The 21,050-nt window shown below is 32.3% G+C and overlaps 3 protein-coding genes across 6 annotated transcripts; 1 reads left to right on the forward strand and 2 right to left on the reverse strand.

Moving 5' to 3' along the window:
• Positions 1 to 2,281: 2,281 nt before the first annotated feature.
• Positions 2,282 to 3,684, reverse strand: LOC119680417 (programmed cell death protein 10). The gene is made up of 5 exons (XM_038093221.1): positions 3,480 to 3,684; positions 3,244 to 3,421; positions 3,049 to 3,181; positions 2,833 to 2,997; positions 2,282 to 2,515 (listed from the first exon to the last, which is right to left on the reverse strand). The coding sequence occupies exons 1-5, from the start codon at positions 3,546 to 3,548 to the stop codon at positions 2,431 to 2,433; spliced, it is 630 nt and encodes a 209-aa protein (XP_037949149.1). The 5' UTR covers positions 3,549 to 3,684; the 3' UTR covers positions 2,282 to 2,430.
• Positions 3,685 to 4,239: 555 nt separating this feature from the next.
• On the forward strand, positions 4,240 to 7,584 carry LOC119677395 (cullin-5). The gene is made up of 7 exons (XM_038088728.1): positions 4,240 to 5,439; positions 5,517 to 5,749; positions 6,329 to 6,449; positions 6,502 to 6,859; positions 6,921 to 7,096; positions 7,173 to 7,322; positions 7,380 to 7,584. The coding sequence occupies exons 1-7, from the start codon at positions 4,240 to 4,242 to the stop codon at positions 7,515 to 7,517; spliced, it is 2,376 nt and encodes a 791-aa protein (XP_037944656.1). The 3' UTR covers positions 7,518 to 7,584.
• Positions 7,585 to 7,822: 238 nt separating this feature from the next.
• Positions 7,823 to 10,835, reverse strand: LOC119677396 (NAD-dependent protein deacetylase Sirt7). Of its 4 annotated transcripts, none has more exons than XM_038088730.1 (3): positions 10,764 to 10,835; positions 10,388 to 10,511; positions 7,823 to 10,275 (listed from the first exon to the last, which is right to left on the reverse strand). In XM_038088730.1, exons 2-3 carry the CDS (start codon positions 10,505 to 10,507, stop codon positions 7,999 to 8,001), a joined length of 2,397 nt encoding a protein of 798 aa, XP_037944658.1. In that variant the 5' UTR covers positions 10,508 to 10,511; positions 10,764 to 10,835; the 3' UTR covers positions 7,823 to 7,998. The 4 variants fall into 4 exon arrangements, with proteins under 4 accessions (XP_037944658.1, XP_037944660.1, XP_037944659.1 ...); XM_038088732.1 differs by lacking the exon at positions 10,764 to 10,835 and adding an exon at positions 10,593 to 10,718; XM_038088731.1 differs by lacking the exon at positions 10,764 to 10,835 and adding an exon at positions 10,570 to 10,718.
• Positions 10,836 to 21,050: the final 10,215 nt, after the last annotated feature.

A 21,050-nucleotide genomic window follows, 5' to 3' on the forward strand; every position in this document is an offset into this window, starting at 1 on the left:
AGTCTCAGAACAAAGTTTAGTAGGCCAAGAAATGATTGCGGTCCTCAAGCTACCGTATTGAAACCGGTTGTTGCAATTTCGTCCACAACTTCGTTTACTGATACGCCGAAATGGGTAGGAACACACTGAAGGGTTATATTGTTATGTCTACCGACACCGTTTAACCGACATTTGCAATCAAGAACTAGTTTTGATGATGTTATCGAGTTGATCAGGGTTTTAAGCGTATCAGGGTTCAAATTATTTAGAACAATGATGATCCTCTTTTTCTTTTTAAATTCAGAAATAAGTTCCTTTGATTTCCTGATGGTTAACACTTTTGCTTTAAAGACATATTATATATACTCGAAACTATGTCAAATAAGTAATTGCTGTTCAAATTCTAAAAAAATATACCAGCACCCTAGCACCCTCCAGTTTTTGAACTATCGGTAAAAATTCGTGAAAAATAAATTAAATGGTATCTAGTGATAATTGCAGCTCTGATATTCCTGAATTAAAACACAATATATAATGACCAATTTTTGTAAATTTATTGTCACTGCATCTGACACCAATCTCAATTCTCAGTCTAAGTTAGAAAAACTTATGTGTTCCGATTTCAGTTGGATTCTGATCCACCAAATGACAGAATCATATGATACTACAGTAAAGATCTAGACGTTTTAGTAAAAACAGAAAATGTGGAGACAGAAAATGTTAATATTTCGCTATGGTGTAAGAAAGTAAATGAATTCAATGCTAGCCTTAAAGATCTGTTTGCTTAATTAAAGATTACATCATGTCTTTGACTCCCCCTCAGAGATTGAGCATATATACTCAAATGTATATTTTTACACTTATATGTATAGACATATAACTATAGAGTGTATAGACATATAACTCCATTTTTGTAGCAGTTTGATAAATTTTGTAGAGTGCTTTTAAAGTGGCAAGATGTATACCGTTTACCTTCAAGAATTGCTGTGACAGCTAAACGAAAAACATTTTATCTGTCTTAGTTACATCAAATGAATGCGTTTATAAGAGTTTAATATTTCTATAATATTTCCTATCAGCATCGCAACAGGTCCCGAAGACCGAACGGGTGTCATTATAGGTATATATGAATCAGGTTAAATTAGTGCTTTAATTTGAGGTGGCAAGCAAAGACGGCGAGAGTAGTATCACGTGGATCCTAAATACTTAAACGTTTCTCTGGTTGACAAATTGTCATTCTGAACTACAAACAACAAGCATTAAACACTTCTAATCGCAGGAAAATATGGAAAATCTTATGTAGTGGCTGTCACTTAAGTTCACATTGAACTGTATCGAGAAAGTTGGATTTCAATTTATTTAAATCAATTCTGTAGGAGGAGGTAATAATTCTGTCATGGACATTACAATAAGAAAGGAATTTCTTAGACAGACCTTATATATAGTCTTTATATATATATATAGAAAAGTTATAATTACGTGTAAGATTGGTCAAATGCAGTACAACAATTGCTATTTAGTTTGAAGTCATCAACGGCACACTTTTAGCAAACATATCTCTGAGCCTATTACGGTTGAACTGAAAATAAGACTGTCATGTTGTGAATGCCTGTCCAATGACATATTGTAGATGTCACTTGCAATGTCACTTCCAGTCCAGTGTCCAATTGTTACATAAGTAAGTTTAGTGCAATTATAGGCTGTACTTTATAGTATAGGTGAAAGATGTTTAAATTTCACCTGCGATAAAGGTCAAATCCAGGATGGATAAATCATTCCTATTAATACAACATTAATACATTCAGTACATAACCATAAATAAGACAGCTCTTAAACCCTTCGAACTTTTAGTTGTATTTATATTGCATCAATCATAGAATGATAACTAACTAGTTCATATTGATATTATACAGCTATTCCATATATTAAAACTTAGAAAATAATTTAAATTATATTATAAATACCTAAGCTAAATTATAAACGTTTAATTTATTTAAATTATTAAAATCAAAAAATGTATTCTTTTATATTGATCTAAATATATTTTTATTTCGTTAAGTAACATTTACATTAGTTAAACACGTCTAGATAATAAGTGGTATACGTAAAAAGTTTAAAGTTTTAACAAGTAAATAGTTAAAAATTTTATAAACTTACTTCATCAAAGAGCAAAACATTACATTAAACATTACTTCATCAAAGTATTTACATTATTAAATTCCTTACACATTTTTTTTTTTGAAAAACAAAACTATTTTTATTACATAGTATTATTACATATAAATATATATTAAAATATATATTTTATTTAATTAAATCATTTTGTATAACGCCGACCGTTTAATTTCGTTTTACTAAAAAAATTTGTCTTCAAATTATTATTGAATAAATTTAGACTTTTAAATATGGAAATTATATGAATTTACTAATTTATAAAGTATATTACATATTCTACTCGCATTTACTCTTGACAGTCAGCATGATTTGGTTCGTTTGCCGTATTAAATAAAGTGCACTTACAAAAACCGCATTTGACCTGAAAAAATACAATAAATAAATTTATACACAATGTTAGTTCGACGAAATATAATTTTGTATGACTTCACCTATTCAAAAATACTAATCTGATGAATATTTTATATTAAACTCATTAAAATATTTCTGAGAACAGCTTTGCTAATAATGATTAATACTTTTAGAAAATGTTATATTTATCAAATTTAATTTTCGGGATTTTTTTTTTCTATATACACTTTTAAATTCATTAAACTTTTTTACAACCTTAACTCAGATTGTAAAACATTATATAAATGTTTTTTAATTGGAAAATTTTTGTATTATTTATTTACTTACTGTCCTTCTTTGAAATACTCCTTTAATGTGGTGCTAAACTTTTTTGAATATTTAACAAATTCTTTCTTTCGCTGCTCTACAGCTTGTTTTGAAGTTACTCCAGGTATGAAAGATCCAATTTCATTTACGACATCTAAAAGCTTTTTTATTGCACTAGCAATTTCTCTAAAAATTATCAATCAATTGAAGTTTACTACTATTTAAAAATGTTTATACTTGATTGTCTCCAAGAATGTTTTTCGATCAGTAATTTCATCAGGTATACGACTAAGTATAACTTTAAGCGCAATAGATTTGCGATTTAACTCCTGGAATGGTTCTTCAGTACGTGCTAAGCGATATTCACTCACTAAAAATTTGTTATAATTAAATATGTATAAGAGCATTATATAATAAATCAAAAAAGATTACAATCAACTTCTGAAATATTTCCTTGCAGGCGTAGCACTGCTTCATTTATATTCACATTTATTTCAGCACGACGTATGATTGCTGCCACTAAGTCATAACAAAATCCAGGATTGGTTTGCTCAGATTTTAGAATAGCTGATCGTAATGATTGGGCAGCGCCTACATCACGCCGTTCCAACTATTATAATTTTTCAATATTATGTTCTTTATTTTAATTTATTTATAAAAAAATTTACCTGGGCAAATATAGGCCTCAAGATAATTGGTAATACAAGTGTAGCTGTTGGCGTTTCACCCATGGTCATTTTAAATTGTGCCTTCGTTTTAAATAATTTTTTTTACAATACAATTAATTATTATTATTTTCCAAAATATTTCCACAAATTTATAAGCCAATACGGTAGAACAAATTTACACAAAAATAAAAGCGAAGATATTATAAAGAGAATGAAAAAGAGCCATTGACATTTAGATGTGTTTCTTGTGCTTTATAAATAAAGTATTAAAACGAAATACAATTTAATGCATTGTATTTTGGATATATGAATTTATATTTTTATATAATATAAACAATTTATATAAATTATGAAATCATTATTGAAGAATTTTTTCAAATATTTTATATTAAAAATGAGAATGAATCTTTATACATTAACAATTTGCAAAATGTTTATTTTCCAACACTTCAATATTAAAACAGCTGTCGATGAAGGCTGAAGTTAATTAGTTTGCTCTTCAACATATATTAAAAAATGTATTTAAATGTATTCATCTTCGAAGTTATTGTCGTCTTTCTAAAGTAATGTTTTTTTATCCACATAAAAGTGAATTTTGAAAGCAATGATCTTGCATTTTGCATATGATACAAATTGAAACGTACACAAATCTGCATTAAGAAACCTATATTTTTTATTTGATAATATAAATTAAATTTTTAAAAATTTAAAACATTTACTAAATGAATTAAAGCTAGGATTATAACTAAAAGCAAAAAATATGTTAAAGGGAAAAGCGCAACGTACATTCGAAGATGTGTGGCCGCAAATGCGCATCATCGTTCTTAAATTATTAAAACAAGAAACTGTCTCACAAGCTGAATGGCAAGATCTATTTTACGGTGTTCATTTAGTTTGTCTATGGGACGAAAAGGGTGCAAATAAAATTTATGATTGCTTGCGTACAGATATTGTGGAATTTATAGTGCATGCACAACGTAAAGTACAATCTCAACGTGGAGAACAAGCACTTCTTATGACTTATATAGTTGAGTGGCGTAAGTTCTTTACTCAATCCAGCTACCTGCCGTTACCATTTCGTCAGTTAGAGCAATCACTACAATGTAAAGCCACTACAAATACGTCTAGTTCAAGTACATCAGCTGGCAGCAGCACCAATGTAAACTCAGGTGCAACAGTATCTTCTTCAACTTCAAAGAAAACTCCTGCTGAAGATAGTGTTGTGCGAAAATTAATGCTTGATTCATGGAATGAAAATATATTTCGTGATATAAAAGATAGACTGCAGGAATCTGCCATGAAAATAGTACACGCAGAACGAAATGGTGATGCATATGATGCGCAATTAGTGATCGGTGTACGTGAAAGTTACGTTAATCTTTGCTCCAACCCAGACGATAAACTGGAGATATATCGAGAAAATTTTGAAGCAGCATATCTTAAAGCAACAACATCTTTTTACCGACTTAAAGCAACGGAACAACAGCAAGCTAATGGGGTCTTGTCCTTTATGAAATATGCAGATGCAAAATTGCGTGAAGAAGAGGCACGAGCAAAACGTTACTTAGAACCCAGCAGTTATAATGTGTTAGCGCAAACATGCGTTAAAGTACTTATTGGAGACCATATGAATACTATAATAGCAGAATGCGCCCCGCTGATAAAAGAGTATGAAACGGAGCGTTTGAATTTAATGTTTCGACTATTGGATCGATTACAAAATGGCGTTGAGCCAATGCTGCGGGATTTAGAAAATCACATCGTAACGGCAGGTCTTGCTGATATGTTATCAGCATCTGATATTATTACCCAAGATTCCGAAAAATATGTTGAACGTTTATTGGATCTTTTTAAGAAATTTAGTTCTTTAGTTAAAAATGCTTTTAATGATGATCCCCGGTTTTTAACGGCACGTGATAAAGCTTTTAAAACTGTTGTAAATGACACTAGTGTATTCAAGGCAAGACAATTATGGCATATTATAATATTACTTTTTAATTAGAATAATGTTTATTAAAACTTTAATTTTATTTGTAGTTGGAGCTTCCTACTGGTATAGCAAACCGTGGAGTTAAATGTACAGCTCCTGAAAGCAAATGCCCTGAACTTTTAGCAAACTATTGCGATATGTTATTGCGCCGTACACCTTTAAGTAAACGGCTTACAAGTGAGCAAATAGATGGGCGCCTTAGAGATGTGTTGCTCGTTCTTAAATATGTAAACAACAAGGATGTTTTTATGCGTTATCATAAAGTACATTTAACTCGAAGGTAATTTAAAACCTAATAGATTATGTCACCGATCTACATAATTAAATGCGTAAATTTTCATATCATTATACTCGCTTATATAAAATTACATTTAACAACTCTCTATTAGTAATATTTAAATCACACTCATATGCCTTACACCTTGCCAAAGGATAAAAATTTATATAATATGTATATGATTTTAATATTAATATGATTTTATAGTGCAATTACGAGCAATTACAAATCTGCTTTTCTATAGATTACATATAGCATGTTAGTAAGTAAGTATAGTACACAAAAAATAAAAATGTTATATAATAATAAATATACATAAAGCTTACAGCTATGGCATTTTAGCCGTCTGCCGGAAGTTTAGATTAATCTAATAGCTAATTAACTAATAACTAATTAAAATATTAGATATATGTATGTATATTTAAAGAGGATACTTTATTGTAGAATTTTATTAATATCATTAATTAATATATTATACGCAAACATAGTTAATTCGATAAATTTAAGATTAAATTCACTAGATTTGTGACTATTAAAATCTGCATAAGCAATAATGCATTTTATTTAATGTTAATCTATAAGGTTGATTTTGGGTACCAGTGCCGACAGCGAGAAAGAGGAAGATATTGTCGAGTGGTTACGTGAAGTTGGTATGCCAGCTGATTACGTTAACCGTTTAGCTAGAATGTTTCAAGATATTAAGGTTTTTAAATATATATTTATTGAAGACATATTAAAAGTTTTATAATTATTAGGTTAGCGACGATCTAAATACTCAATTTAGAAATTCTACTGACCGTCATGATGCCATTAATATTAAAATATTAAACGCAGGTGCTTGGGCTCGTTGTTCAGAACGCGTTTCAGTGAGCTTGCCTCTTGAATTAGAAGATTACATTCCAGATATAGAAGATTTTTATAAAAAAAAGCATTCCGGACGTAAACTTCAATGGTATCACCATATGAGCAATGGTACAATAACATTTGCAAATAATTTTGGCAGATATGATCTAGATGTGACCACATTTCAAATGGCTGTTTTATTTGCTTGGAATCAGCGTCCACTTGATAAAATATCATATGAAAATTTACGTTTGGCTACGGAGCTGCCTGGTAAAAAAATTAAAAAACTATTTAAAAAATATTTAAATATATTTTTTATTTTATTTTAAAGATCCTGAGCTTCGTCGCACTTTATGGTCCTTAGTTGCTTTTCCTAAATTGAAAAAACAAATTTTATTTATGGAACCCAATATTGGAACACCAAAAGAATTTACCGAAAATACCATGTTCTATATTAATCAAGACTTTGCTGTTGTAAAAAATTGTAAATCCCAACGTAGGGGAAAAGTGAGTTTGATATAATGTTTAAATTGATTTTATAAATTTGATTAAAAATACAAAAAATTTATTTTTCAATATATAGCTAAATTTAATTGGTCGTTTGCAACTAAGTACGGAGAGATCTCAACAGGAAGATAATCAATCAATAGTGCAGTTGCGAATACTACGTACACAAGAAGCAATTATAAAAATAATGAAAATGCGTAAACGTATAAATAACGCGTCCTTACAGGTACTTTATTTTTATTTGTATTTTTTGATTTGTGGAAAATTCTAAATTTATTTTTAGGCTGAATTAATTGACATTTTGAAAAATATGTTTCTGCCGTCAAAAAAAATGATTAAAGAACAACTTGAGTGGTTAATCGAACATAAATATATGCGCAGAGACGATGATGATATTAATACATTCATCTATATGGCTTAGTATTTTAAGATATTTATATTTTTTAGTATAACTTTTCCCAGCATTGCAATGTAAAAATATTAAATTAATTGTTGCACTTGTAATATTTGTATGATCCTATCAAAAACTACTTTTGTCTCTGTGTTATGTTAAAATTTTGTACTATTTAGCAATAAATGAAACATTAAGCGTAATATATATACTTTATGATTTATTGAGTAGAAATTTAAATAAACTAAAATTTTATAATATAAGTAAATGTCTAGAAATTAGAAACATTTGTTCAAATTTAAGATTTAAATAAAGAAAAATTTTTAAAATAAGTTAGATGAATATGTTCAAAGATACTATATACTGATTTTTAATTAAACAGTTGACATATATCAGTTTATTTCAACTTCACATATAGAAAAATTCAATTCACTGAAATGAGTACACTAATACTTTATCGGATCAAAATAAATTTGTACAACGGTTTTTACAGATGAATTATTAATGATACTTATTTACGGCGTCTATTTTTTTTGTACCCTTTGCCATACCAACCAGCTTGAGTACGGATTATTTTTTTAGGGAAACTATTTTCTTGTAGTTCTCGCTTAGCAGCTTCAGCGGCGGCTATATATGCTAAAGATATATTTTCATCGTAATCATCCTCTTCGTAATCACTTTGGGTGCAGCAAGCGCAATACAAATTTTTTCCTCTACGAGTTCTCTTGCGACTGCTGCGCTCATTTAGATGCCATTTCTTATAAAATTGACATTCTAATTCCGCATAGTTATCAAAGCAAAATTCACATTTTGCAGCTTCACGGTTCATAGCGAAAATTGGAACAACTTGGGTATTCCAAATGTTCAAATCAGGAGGCGGAGGATAAACGATGCTGTGCAAACCTGAATATGCATATTTAACATCGTACCAACAGGGTAACTTTAGTAACAATTGCGTAATTTTGCTACCATTGACGCGATTTGTCTTGGCTGTGTTTAATAAATCCATTTGAGCAACATAATTTTCACATTCGTCATCATCTTCATGCTGCAGTTGCGAATCAGCTATATTTCCACTTTTAAATTTTGATGATTTGAAGTTTTCAATGGTTTGATAAGAATCATTTGTAACAGTTTTTAGTTTTGAATGTGGGGTTAAATTAGCACAATAATTAATTTGAAGCAATTCAAATTTTAAGTCTTCTCTACCACCTATAGATAACTTCGAAGAAATAACTGTTGACATAGAGGTATCAATCTTTCCCTCTATTGCTTGAGGACTCTGTTTTAGATCTTCTTGATTATCGCTCATTTTAATATTTTCTGAATATAAATTTTCTACATGTATATTTTCTAATTTATCATAAACTTCTGGCTTTATTTCTAAAGTTTTTGTTGTATACACTTTCTGCTTATCTGCTACTTCTGATATATTTTCTGTTTTTACGATTTCAAATTTAGTTGTGCATGCAACTTCATGTGATATTTCATTGGAATTGAAGGGCATAGAAACCAATCCATCCGAAGTGTCACTTTTATTTGATTTGTCTCTTTCCCTAACATATTGGTTATCTTCGATTGTGAACTCAGTTTCTTTATTATCATTCGTGCTTAATGATTCAATCATAAATTTAGGAATTTTTTGTCTCATAAACAAATTGGTTTTAATGCGAGTGTTGCTCTTTAATGGTGTTCGTATTCTAGGTCCCTTTCCTATTGGTAATTCACTATAACTATCACTAGATATCGCCGAGTCTTGTGTTTCTTCTGTTGTTGTAGTGCATATATCTTCAGTTTTTTTAAGTAAGGGCTGAGTTAAAGTATGGAGCTCTTCACGCATAAGTAAAGAAGCGTGTGCAAAAATTGGGTCTTTTTCTTTTGTGTAAATTGGTACAGATATATTTAGAGCATTCATTAAGAGTTTCATTACATGATCGCATTTTCCATTAATTTTAATAGTTGATATATTATCCTTTGGGGTCCATTGTAAATTAACTATACAAATTTTAGGTCTTTGGCGAGCACGTCGATCCATTTGCCATAGCCACGTATATTTCTTTAATACTTTTAAACTTGAACCTAAACACAATATAACATCTGCTTTATCGGCATGCTGACAAGCACCTGCCCAATTTAAAGGCCATTTAAGATTACCTCGTTCACCAAAATGTACTATAGTATCACATAATGGCTCTGCGCATCTATGACAGAGACGATTTGTTTTATGTGAATAACGTGCAGTCATTTCCGTCGAATCAAACAATCGCCAATACACAGCATTTGGTTTACAATATTTACATACTTCGATATACATATTGCCGTGAATTTCAGAAAGCGAAAATCGTGGTAGACCTGATCGTAGATGTAGCCCATCACAATTTTGGGATACTACATGCCGCAACAGTCTTCGCCGATGCAGTTCATTAATAGCCATATGCGTATATGTTGGATTAGCAGCGGAAAGATCATGTTCACCAATATTTTCTCCTTTTTGTAACAGTGTCCATATACCTTTACTACCACGATAATCTGGTATTAGCGCAGAAGTACTTATACCAGCACCTGTATAACATATTAAATGCTTTGCTTGCGACACAATAGCTGCCAGCTCCTGTACTTTTGCTTCTATTACACGGGGATCATCCTCCTTCTCAATAGCCCTATCTTTGTAGATTTCGATACGTTCTTTGCGTTTCCGAACTTGTTTCACAATATCGGGATGTTTTTCTATTAGTTTTAAGTCTTCCAGAGTATATAGTGACTCACATTTTTTGAATATTGAAGATATCTAAAATAATAAGGACGAATAATATTATTAAAACTGACTTTTAAAAAAATTTCTACTAATATAACCATAAAATTTTGTGAAAGTTTGTTATATTTCTTATCAGAATAATTACTTTTCTTGTGGCATCTTTTTTGTGTCTTTTTTCATCTTTTTTTGCAGGGTGCAATTTAGCTCTTGTTATATATGCTTGAAAAGACTTTTCCGGTGGTACGCACATATGTTCCCCATCCATTGTACTATTAAAAGAAACTATATTTTATTTTTTTAGCTCTTTAATTGATTTAAGAACAGCACACAATATATGTATTTATAATAACTTGATATGTTTAAAGGCTTTCGCTTATATCTTAACGCAAGTAGGTAAAAATCAATTTGCTGGCATTGAATATAAACATATCGCTCTTTGGTATTTATTTAAATAAACTTCGAACAAAATTAATCAGTTTACAATTTTTTATTCAATGAATTATTTAATTGTTTAAACATACAAATGCAAAACGTAAACAAACAAATTCGGTTCAGTCTGCTAATATTTTGAAGTTTATTGTAAAGGGTTGCTCTGCACAATAATATATTGAAAGGTACTGAATTTAATACATTTTAGTTTTATGATGGCATATATTTTTATGTACATGGTAGATATGTATTATATAATATACATATTCGTCTTTTGTTCTGATATAATCATTTAAATAAGGAGTATTTAAGATCTCTGTGCATCGATGAATATGCATCATTGCAAACTCAAATAATCATGAATGCATTATGTGCATATCAGTCTTAAAAATATTTAGAACAGCTGATATTTGTTTTTGTATTTATATACTTGTAAAATATAACTCTGATTCGATATGCATAATTTTAACAATGCCAAGCAAAAACGAAAAGCAGAATATATTGACATTGTCCGACATTGTTGGATGTAAAATACATATAAAATCAGACCATTGCACAAAATCACAGTAGTGCCTATTATGAATTGTCGATCGCTGATAGACAGTAGAAAAATTTCTACTGCTAGTAGAAAAATTTCTACTGCTAGTAGAAAAAATCAAATTTTGGTATTATAAATTGCAAACCGATAGAAGTTTTTCTACCAGTGGTAGATAAATTTCTCTACTGCATTTGAGCAGTAGAAGTTTGTCGATCGTATAAAATAAATGCTGTTAAAACGCTTTATACAGTCAATTTAACATATAAATTTAATATAATTTTAATATTACTAATATAATTGTTAGTAATAATTCACTTAGATTTAATATAATATAGTATATCATTTAATATTAGGCCTTTTCGGTGGCTCGCAAGTACGGCAAAAAATGCATGTTGGCCTATGTTGGCCACGCGAGTCATTGGCATCACTGTTGCAATCTGTCAAATGTTTTGTTTTGACAAACAGCAAATCTTGTATATGTGCATATAAATCAAATATATTTTTATAAAAATATTATAAAATTAAAATGAACACGGAATTAAAAGGAATGGTAAGAATATTGGAAATTTAAAAATAAAACACTAAGATAAGTAAATTTTTGTAGGTACTGTCGATGTAGGGAGAAGAAAGCAACGTTTTGCAGCGGCCGAGGAATGCAAGTTATTTCATGGATTTTTTAAATGTTATAAATGTTCGTGTCAAGTAGCACTCTAGAAAACACTTCGTTTCCTTTGTGGTCCATAGTTTGCGTATATTTCTATAAAAAAATTTTTTAGAAAAACTTCAAAAATTATGTTTGTTTTATTAATTTTACGTATGTAAACTACAAATTAAATGAAATAAAATAAATGTTACTAAATAAATGTTAAATAACTAACATAATAAAAAATTCAATGTGCTTAATACTTACGATTTCTCCATTCTTATTATTTCTTCTTTACTTTTCAAGATTTTTCAAATTTTTGAATTCTGTTTGAATTTTTATTTCCTCAATTTTTGACATTTGATTGCACTATTCGTTGGAATTTTCAATGAAGGTTCACAATAGTTCGCTTATTGCGTTGGTAACATTTTTTTTTTACTGGCCGATGTGGTTGGCCAGCATAACTATGCTGGCCGAGGTAGAGAAAATAGTGTTGTTGTTTTGCGTACATTGCGGCCAGTATAGGCCAACAACTTGCTGTTTTTTGCCGTACTTGCGAGCCACCGAATACGCCTATTAATATAATTATTTAATATTATCATTTAATATCTGGTTTCAAGTGTAATGTGTTATATGTATATTGGGTATAACGATTGTTGCATTTTTTTGTTTTGTTATTTATTTATTTATTTTGTTATTTATTTATTATGATATATTTTTCAACGAATAATGTATTTATATAAAATTAAGAAATAAATAAAATTAATAAATTTTGTTGTAGGGCAAAATTAATAAAAATAAAAATAAATAAATAAAAAGCAGATAGTAAAACTTGTTGCAAATATAGAGATATATCCAGACATTGCGAAAGGCATTTGCAACAAGTCACATTCCAGACCACCGTGGGAGATAATTGCGATAGAGTTTAATAACTTATTAGTTTAGGCGCCTAGAAAATACTGAAAACATTTTAATGAAGGGAGGCAAGAGTATTGTGACCAAAAACTTACTGTTATACAAAATATCAACAAAAGATATAAATATCGGTCTCTTAAGCTTCAAATGCTTAAAATATATGAATTTTACTAATTTAATTTAATTTAATATACATATAATGTAAATATAACTACAAATTATAAAAATATTAAAATTAATATAAAAATATATAAACATATCTATTTTTAGAATATTAAAGCTTAATTTTAATATATTACTTTAGTTTGTTAATGTAATGTAATATTAAATAATAATTTCGTATTAATAAAATATATTTTTATTTATTTTAAAAAGAATTTGAATTAAATTTTAATGTTTCTTAGCAAATACAATACAAACAAACTAACAAAATAAGTTCGATTAGAGTTGCACGCTCTAAAACCCTGATATCATTCACAATAGTGCACATGTTTGTCTATCAAGTTTCATAATACCAAATTTGCTTACCAATCGACTCAGTAGATAAAAGTCTGTCGTCTATCGGTAGAAGTTTCATAATAGCCAGTAGTGAAAAAAATAATATTATTCACAATAGAGTCTTGAAAATCAAATATGCAAGAGGTAATTGGTGTTAAAAATGTGGTCTTGAATATTGTCTTGCAAACCAAATGCAGATTCATAAGAAAGGGAATTGTTTTTGTAAAATTAAATAATTTTGCATATGCAACGATGCACAGACATTCTGAATACCTCTATTAAAATATTTTTAATTATTTGGATATTGTATTTTTGTTAATAAGTATTAATTCTCTTTAAAAAGAGTTGTCATTTTTGTTTGCACTGCAGCCACTTTTATAGATAAATTTAAAAGTCTGCCATATTCATCGAATAGAGAAAGAATCTTTTTTATTGGACGATGTTCATAGAAAATGGCAATTAAATTCTGCCGATACGAGGCGCTTAAGTGCAACAGGCAGCTAACTTGGATGCAGCAAACGTAATTATTTTCATACAAATGAAGCCAAAAATGCAGAAAAAATATAATTTAAAGCAACTATCTTATCGATGCAGCTAAGCGAATTATACTGTATACATATAAACTATTCTATACTTTAAATGTATCTATTTATTTTACAATACACATAAATTTGTATATATATATGTGAAGTGGTATATCATTTTTGTAGACAATTATAGAAATATTTTTTGTGAACATTGTGAATAAATTTTCCTTATAATAAGTACCCTTTGTCTCTGTTTTTAAATGGACATACTCGGATTATACTCTTCAAACGATTTTATAAATTTTTTATTTGATATATCTTGACGAAGAATGTGTTTGGATAGAAAATAGCCAATGTTTTTATCCACTATTCAAACATAGTTAAAGCTTTGGACTAGCAGTTAAGCTCTGCATATTGGATTGGTTTCACAGGTTATTTGTTGGTTTGACTCGAACTGAATTTAAAGAATCAAGCAAAACCTAAGCAAACCAAACCAATTATGCTGAGATTTGCATTCTTTAATAAGTGTGGTGACATTTGTCGTATTTAAGTTGATTCCAATAAGCGCACCATTGTGCATGAAGTAAACAAAGAATGCTGTGTGCAGCTTGCTTACAGTGAAATAGTGTAAACAGGAAGCGTTACTTTGTGTGTAGGATAAATTCCTAAACAAAAACCTTGATTCACATAATATCTCCGTCCCTAAAGAAAAGCAATGACAAAGTAATTGACTTTACTTCCAGAAGCAAATCACATCACAACAAACAGGCATGGCCAACGTCAACCTTGACCCCTAATAATTCAAATCAATAACTTTATTAAAATATATATATAGCAATAATTAAATTTACATACAAGTTTTGCTTCAACATAAATAATGAAAATTTTTTTTTTATTAACTTTTTTTTATTAATTTAACTAATTTCTTTCTTATAGTATGATAAAAGCTTAATATGCTTATCAAATTCAAATTCATTTTTATATTTAAAACGTTTTATAAAAAACTTACATTTAAATTTAAGTATATTTATTTATATACTTATATATATATTAAGTAAGTATTTATTTTTACCATTCATAATTGTACTTATTTTTAAAATTATTATGTTCAACAGTTACTTCGCCATCAGATTTTTTAGCATATACAACAATATTATTTCTCAAGGAATTTGGCGATTCCTGTTTTACAATAAAACATTTATTATATACATTTACTATATACATTCACAAATTTCCTTTTATACATTTTGCAATAATTATTATCATAATTATGGTTATAAATGGCCGTCAGCCGTCAGATACACAGGGGGATAAACACGTACTTTGTGTATGTGCCGTAACTGTTGCATACTATCGGTAGTGTGATTACATCCTCTACGCGTGGGCGGCTAGAAACAGGTCCATAGTATGGTCATGTCTCTACTATGGGTGCTGGCTAATTGTAATCGGACGGTAGCGTGTAAAAGCGTCTTAAATCAAAGCTCAAATCCAAGGTGGAACAGCATATCCCGAGGGATGAATGGCCATGGATAGTTGGTCTTTAATATGCGAACTCTGGATACCTGTCGACCTCCAGTTTTAATTACACTTCTCACGATAAACGGGCTATGTCGTGGGTGACCTTCCAATTCTGAATATAATTCAAATGAGCTTGGTGTCACTCTAACGGCATCACCTTCAAATGATCTCAGGTAAGGCGGCAGAAAATTATTGAGGTCTTGTCTTCAAATTCCGAAGCCGCTGAATCTGATGATTCCGCCACCGGCAGTGTGGTCTCACAAAACTCCGGTTTAACTGTCGCTGGGTCCAAAGTTAGCAACCTCACTTTGGAATACCCAAAATTTACTCACCTCAAAATAAGTGAGCGAAGAAGGTTCAAGGCGGCAGGGCAGGGCAGAGGTTCTAAAAATCGCTATGTAGCATCCGCCTTCGAACAAGCGGGTCAGATCGGAGGAGCAATCCCCCAGTTTAATTTCCGCCAAAAAACCTAAGGTGGTTCATGTGGGGCTTACCAAGCCATCGTACAGCCTAGCTGTTAAGGGCGTACGCTTAGGCTTCACTTCGGCCGATCCGGCTGGCACTTCGCTCTCTACAGAGCAAATTACGCATCTCCAAGAAGCCATTATTGATGTTGTTATTGAGCAACACAACGACGATATACAGCCGGAGTCCGAAGGGTGTTTACCTAGAACAGGGTGGCTGCTTATCGTCTGCAGTGATGCAAAAACTGCGGAGTGGGTTAAGAAATTTTCAGGTCACATAGGAGCCAAATGCGGAGTTGCTATAAACATGGTAGAGGAAAAGGATTTCCACGAACTCACGTAGTTCGTGACTATTTTCGTCAAAGTTTGACACTGTCAAACGAAAAAGTTCTGGCTACCATTGGCACCCAGAACACATTCTCCACCAAGCGGTGGAAGTTGAACGCAGGCTGACACAGGATCAAATGCTACACCTGGTTTTCGTCATTTATGACGAATCTATGAGGAAGTTATGCGATCTTAAAGGTAGGAATACATACCGGTTCGGACACTTGAGGTTGATGTTAAAGGAAACCACCCCACGCTTCTCACCCCATGGATAATACTCCAAAGGTGGTTCAGGGTGACACCATAACACCATCCAGTCATCCTCGGCTCCGGCAACATCCCTTACGGATGATTGCCCAATAGTTACTGTCCCTGAGGAAGAGGAACTAAACACACGTCCCCCACAAGCAAGATTGTGAGCTCTGCTAGTGGGCGTGCAGTACAGATTCCCACCTCGGTAATTAAGTCCACAATGTCCTCCACGGGCACCGCAGTTAAACCACAGACCGCTACTTATAAAACATCCTTAATCGGTAAAATTCTACTGAAGCAATCAAAGGGTGATAAGAACAAAGGTTCTCGACGAGACAAGCGTGAAAGTCTCGTCCGTAAGTCTCCTAGCGAGACAAAATGAGCACTTTTAAAGTGCTTCAGGCAAATCTGCACCATGCTAAAGAAGCATCAGGCACCTTGAGCAGAATTGCCCAAACCAATAACATCGCTCTACGATTTATCCAAGAGCCGTGGTTGTTCGGTGGCCACATTCGGGGTCTTAACACAAAATCACGTAAGCTGGTTTATGACCGTTCGATAGCAGTGCCGCGTGCAGCTATCCTAATCGGTAGAGACGTAAAACATCTTCCGTTAACTAACTTTATTTCTGAAGACCTAGCAGCGGTTCTAGTCAAAGTCCCAACAATAGGAGGGGCAACAGATATAGTCATGGCTTCTGTCTACTTCACAGGTGATGATGAAACCATTCCACCATCGGAAGTCCAACAGCTGATCAGTTTCTGCAAGTCCACTGGGCGGCAGCTAAACTTGGACTGCTCACCATACAGTGTCGGAGAGTAGTAACGATAACAAAAGGGGTGAGTACCTATTAGATTATATTATGTCGTTAGGTTTAAGTATAGTTAATTAAAGTAGTAAACCCATTTTTAGTAATGCAATTAGAGAAGCGGTATTAGATCTCACTCTATGCACCAGAGGTATTGAGGAATCCATATGGAATTGGCAAGTGTCGGACGTAGTGTCCCTCTCTGACCATCAACATATTAGGTTTGAAATTCCCGGTATATCCGAGCAGTAAGAAAAAGTGTACCGGCCAAAGATAACCAACTGGCTTAGGTACAGGGACTTGATGGGTTTCGCAAACTTTTCTCTAGCAAAGCCACTAAGAACTTCTGAAGAGATAGATTTGGCCACAAACCATTTAGATGAGTATTACTAACCTCCTTTCACAACAGCACGGGTGCAGGCAATGCTTCAATTAGAGGTACGGTTCCTTGGTGGATAAGTGCAAACTAGTAAGGAGTTATTCAATAGAGCAAAACGCTCTGGTAGTTTTGAAGATTATAGAGCTGCACTCACCAACTACATCAATTCAATCAGACTGTCGAAACGGGCCAACTGGCGTAGCCATTGTGTACACAAGGCTCCTTCACTACTGGTCGTGATGACACCCTCGAGTTTCTCTTGCAAACACATTTCCCTGGCTCCGTAACCGAACCAGCAACAACACACTCATATAGGGAAGTCACTGCTCCCATATGTCAGGAATACGCACTATCTAGTGTTATCTTCGACAGGGACAAGGTGAAATGGGCGATCAGCTCATTTTAACCATTTAAGGCGCCTGGAGGCGATGATATCTATCCTGCTTTATTACAGCATTGCATAGATATCATTATAGACCTATTAATCAAACTCTTTAGGGCTTGTTTTACTATGAGTTATATCCCTCATTCCTGGAGAGGAGTGAACGTGATCTTTATTCCCAAACTTGGTAATAAACCAATGGACCAACCTAAGTCCTACAGACCCATTAGTCTTACGTCTTTCTTATTGAAAACCGTCGAAAGGCTGATTGATCTGCACATACGGAATAAATTGGAAATAACTGTCCCACTCCACTCCCCCCAATATGTCTATTCAAAAGGCAAATCTACAGAGGTCGCGCTGCATCATTTGGTCAGCAAAATTCAATGCACCTTTCAATCTAAAGAGATCGCCTTATGTGCATTTCTGGATGTAGAGGGAGCTTTCGATAATACATCTTACGAATCCATATCTGGAGCACTGGCACGTAAAGATATTGTTATGGACGCTGGTAGTCGACGACCTACCAGTTAAACTGGAGCAATCTGGATATCATGCCATAGGTTACACAGAGGACCTGGCAATCAGTGTTTCTGGTAAATTTGAAACCACAGTTACAGATGTAATACAGGTGGTCTTACACAAAGTCTCGAACTGGTGTACCAAAGAAGGCCTGAGTATTAACCCAAAAAAAGCTGTAGAAGGTAAAAATTAAATATTGGGTCCCTATCTATTAAAGATACGGCTATCGAATGCTCCGATGAAGTCAAATAGTTAGAGGTCACCTTAGATAAGCGTCTTAACTGGAACACTCGCCTGGATAATATAATAGGCAAAGCCACCCGGGTCATGTGGTCATGGAGGACCTCATATGGTAGAACCTGGGGCATAAGTTCTAGAATTATATCATGGTTATACCGTACAATGGTCAGACCCATTGTATCCTACGCAGCTCTTGTTTGGTGGAATAAAGCGCAACAAAAGGCTATAATAGTCAAATGCAATAAACTGCGAAGACTCGTATGTATCGCTATGACGGGAACTATTTAAACATGTCCCACATCAACACTGGAGTCCATAGTGGGTCTCATCCCTCTGCATCTCTTTATTAAAAAGACAGCAGCTATGAGTGCAGCTAGGCTACACCCTGTCATCAATATGCACGAAAGTTTTGACAGTCAAAACTCTATCTGCAGACTAGTTCCTGGCATAGAGATCTGCGATAAGACAGATCGCATGAACATGGAACTTTGCTTCGGTAGGAAGTTCGAAGTACTCATACCCGACCGATTGGACTGGGTAAATGGCAATCCTGGATTCGAACCAAAAGTGATATCATGGTACACTGATGATTCAAAAACCAATAAAGGAGTTGGTGCTGAAATATATGGTACACTGATGATTTAAAAACCAATGAAGGAGTTGGTGCTGAAATATATGGTCCTAACACCAGAATCTCGCTCGTGCTGGGTATATGGCCCACTGTCTTCCAAGCAGAAGTTTACGCCATCGAGGTCTGCGCTCGTATCAACATCAACAAGGGGTTGAAAGGCGCCCGAATCTGTATCTATTCAGATACTCAAGCAGCAATAAAAGCATTATGCTCCTGGAAGTATTTCTCAAAGCTTCTAGTAGACTATCTGTGGACCAGAACCTTATTGTGGATTAAGTTGGTCTATAACTAGGTCTCTAATCAATAATTGGATTTTAACCGAGACAAGTCGTTACTGGCGCGACAGTCGAGGTAACCGTCAGGCTAAAGAGCTGGTTCACTCCTATAGTTATAATAAGATATCCTTCTTCAGCAGAACAGAGTTGAGATTGCTGGTGGGATATCTAACGAGTCAACACGGACTACGTTACCATCTCAACAAAATGGGTTTGTCCGAAGAGATAAATTGCAGACTCTGCTTAAAAGCAGAGGAGACAACCAGCCACATTCTATGTGACTGCCCAGCCTTGATCTGCTCCAGGAGGAGGTCACTGGGTCGGGAATTGCTCTCTCCTTCTGACATTAGGAGGTCCTCAACGGCTAACATTTTAGCCTTCATCCGGATTGCGGAATGCTTTCTATTCAGTTAGGGTCTGTTGTAGCACAAAAGATCAATCATGGTCGCCGTGCTCTGCTCAAATGTGAGCTAGTACCCCGTTCTTTCTCTCTCTATCTATCTATGGTTATAAATAATGACATAAATCCGTACCAATATGAGTTGGAATTCAATTTAATAGAATTGAGAAACTTTGATATAAAACTGTTCTGATTATTTATTTTAATACTTAAATCATCAATATTTTTAATATTGATTTTTATGTTTAAACAACAATCGTCAGAATAACCAAAATATAAGTCGTTAAATACAGTTTCATTTTTATTATCTGATATTTCAATGTTATAATCTACAGTTATGAACTTGCAATTAAAATCAAAATACAATATATTAACTCCATTCAATTATCCTTTTTCTTTCATTTCATTTTCTTTACATTCATATTCATATTTTATTTCATTGGTTACGGCGTACATACATTTATTTTCATTTATTTTCATGTATGTCTCTACATTATATGGTATGTATTTAATTTGACAACATTTACTATTTCGTTTCATAAAGTTATTTTAAATACAGTTTTCTACAGTAATAGTTGACTCAGATATTAATTCATTAGCTAACAGATAGCTATTATCAACAACTTCGAAATCAAACATGGCAAATTGTCAAACATGTCAAAGTATTCCTTATCCCTAGATATTAAAAAATAATAATTTTACGTTTCTAATATTGTTTATTCTTCTCAAATATTGAAAATGGTATTACCTGATAGGTATCATAAATGTCCTTTTTGACAAATGGAACTAGAACAATTACAAGTATATAAAATAAGTATATACTTTATAATTTGGCTTTATGATTCCAAACTAGGTTTATATAAAAGATTAGGTTCATTTTTACTTTTCATTAATATATCAATAAATTTTTCTGGACTCAATAACATTGGGTGTATTAAATTTAGTTACATGAATAAAATAATATCAATTAACCTTTCTAATTCAAATTCAATATCTAAACTACTGCTTACTATTCTTAATTTCATTTTTTGCATGTATTCAAATATAGCCATATTTTTAC

Source organism: Teleopsis dalmanni, chromosome 2 (genome assembly GCF_002237135.1).
Source record: "Teleopsis dalmanni isolate 2A chromosome 2, ASM223713v2, whole genome shotgun sequence".
In the NCBI taxonomy this organism is placed as follows: domain Eukaryota; kingdom Metazoa; phylum Arthropoda; class Insecta; order Diptera; family Diopsidae; genus Teleopsis; species Teleopsis dalmanni.

Excerpts from the sequence above, each read along its gene's own strand:
- LOC119680417 (XM_038093221.1), bottom strand. The coding sequence starts at position 3,548 with ATGACCATGGGTGAAACGCCAACAGCTACACTTGTATTACCAATTATC. Across the intron at positions 2,998-3,048 it reads ACATTCTTGGAGACAATCAA|AGAAATTGCTAGTGCAATAA; the intron begins GTATAAACATTT and ends GATAATTTTTAG. Across the intron at positions 2,516-2,832 it reads GAGTATTTCAAAGAAGGACA|GTCAAATGCGGTTTTTGTAA; the intron begins GTAAGTAAATAA and ends GTATTTTTTCAG.
- LOC119677395 (XM_038088728.1), top strand. The coding sequence starts at position 4,240 with ATGTTAAAGGGAAAAGCGCAACGTACATTCGAAGATGTGTGGCCGCAA. Across the intron at positions 5,440-5,516 it reads ATGACACTAGTGTATTCAAG|TTGGAGCTTCCTACTGGTAT; the intron begins GCAAGACAATTA and ends TTTTATTTGTAG. Across the intron at positions 7,097-7,172 it reads AATCCCAACGTAGGGGAAAA|CTAAATTTAATTGGTCGTTT; the intron begins GTGAGTTTGATA and ends TTCAATATATAG.
- LOC119677396 (XM_038088730.1), bottom strand. The coding sequence starts at position 10,507 with ATGGATGGGGAACATATGTGCGTACCACCGGAAAAGTCTTTTCAAGCA. Across the intron at positions 10,276-10,387 it reads AAAAAGATGCCACAAGAAAA|ATATCTTCAATATTCAAAAA; the intron begins GTAATTATTCTG and ends TTATTATTTTAG.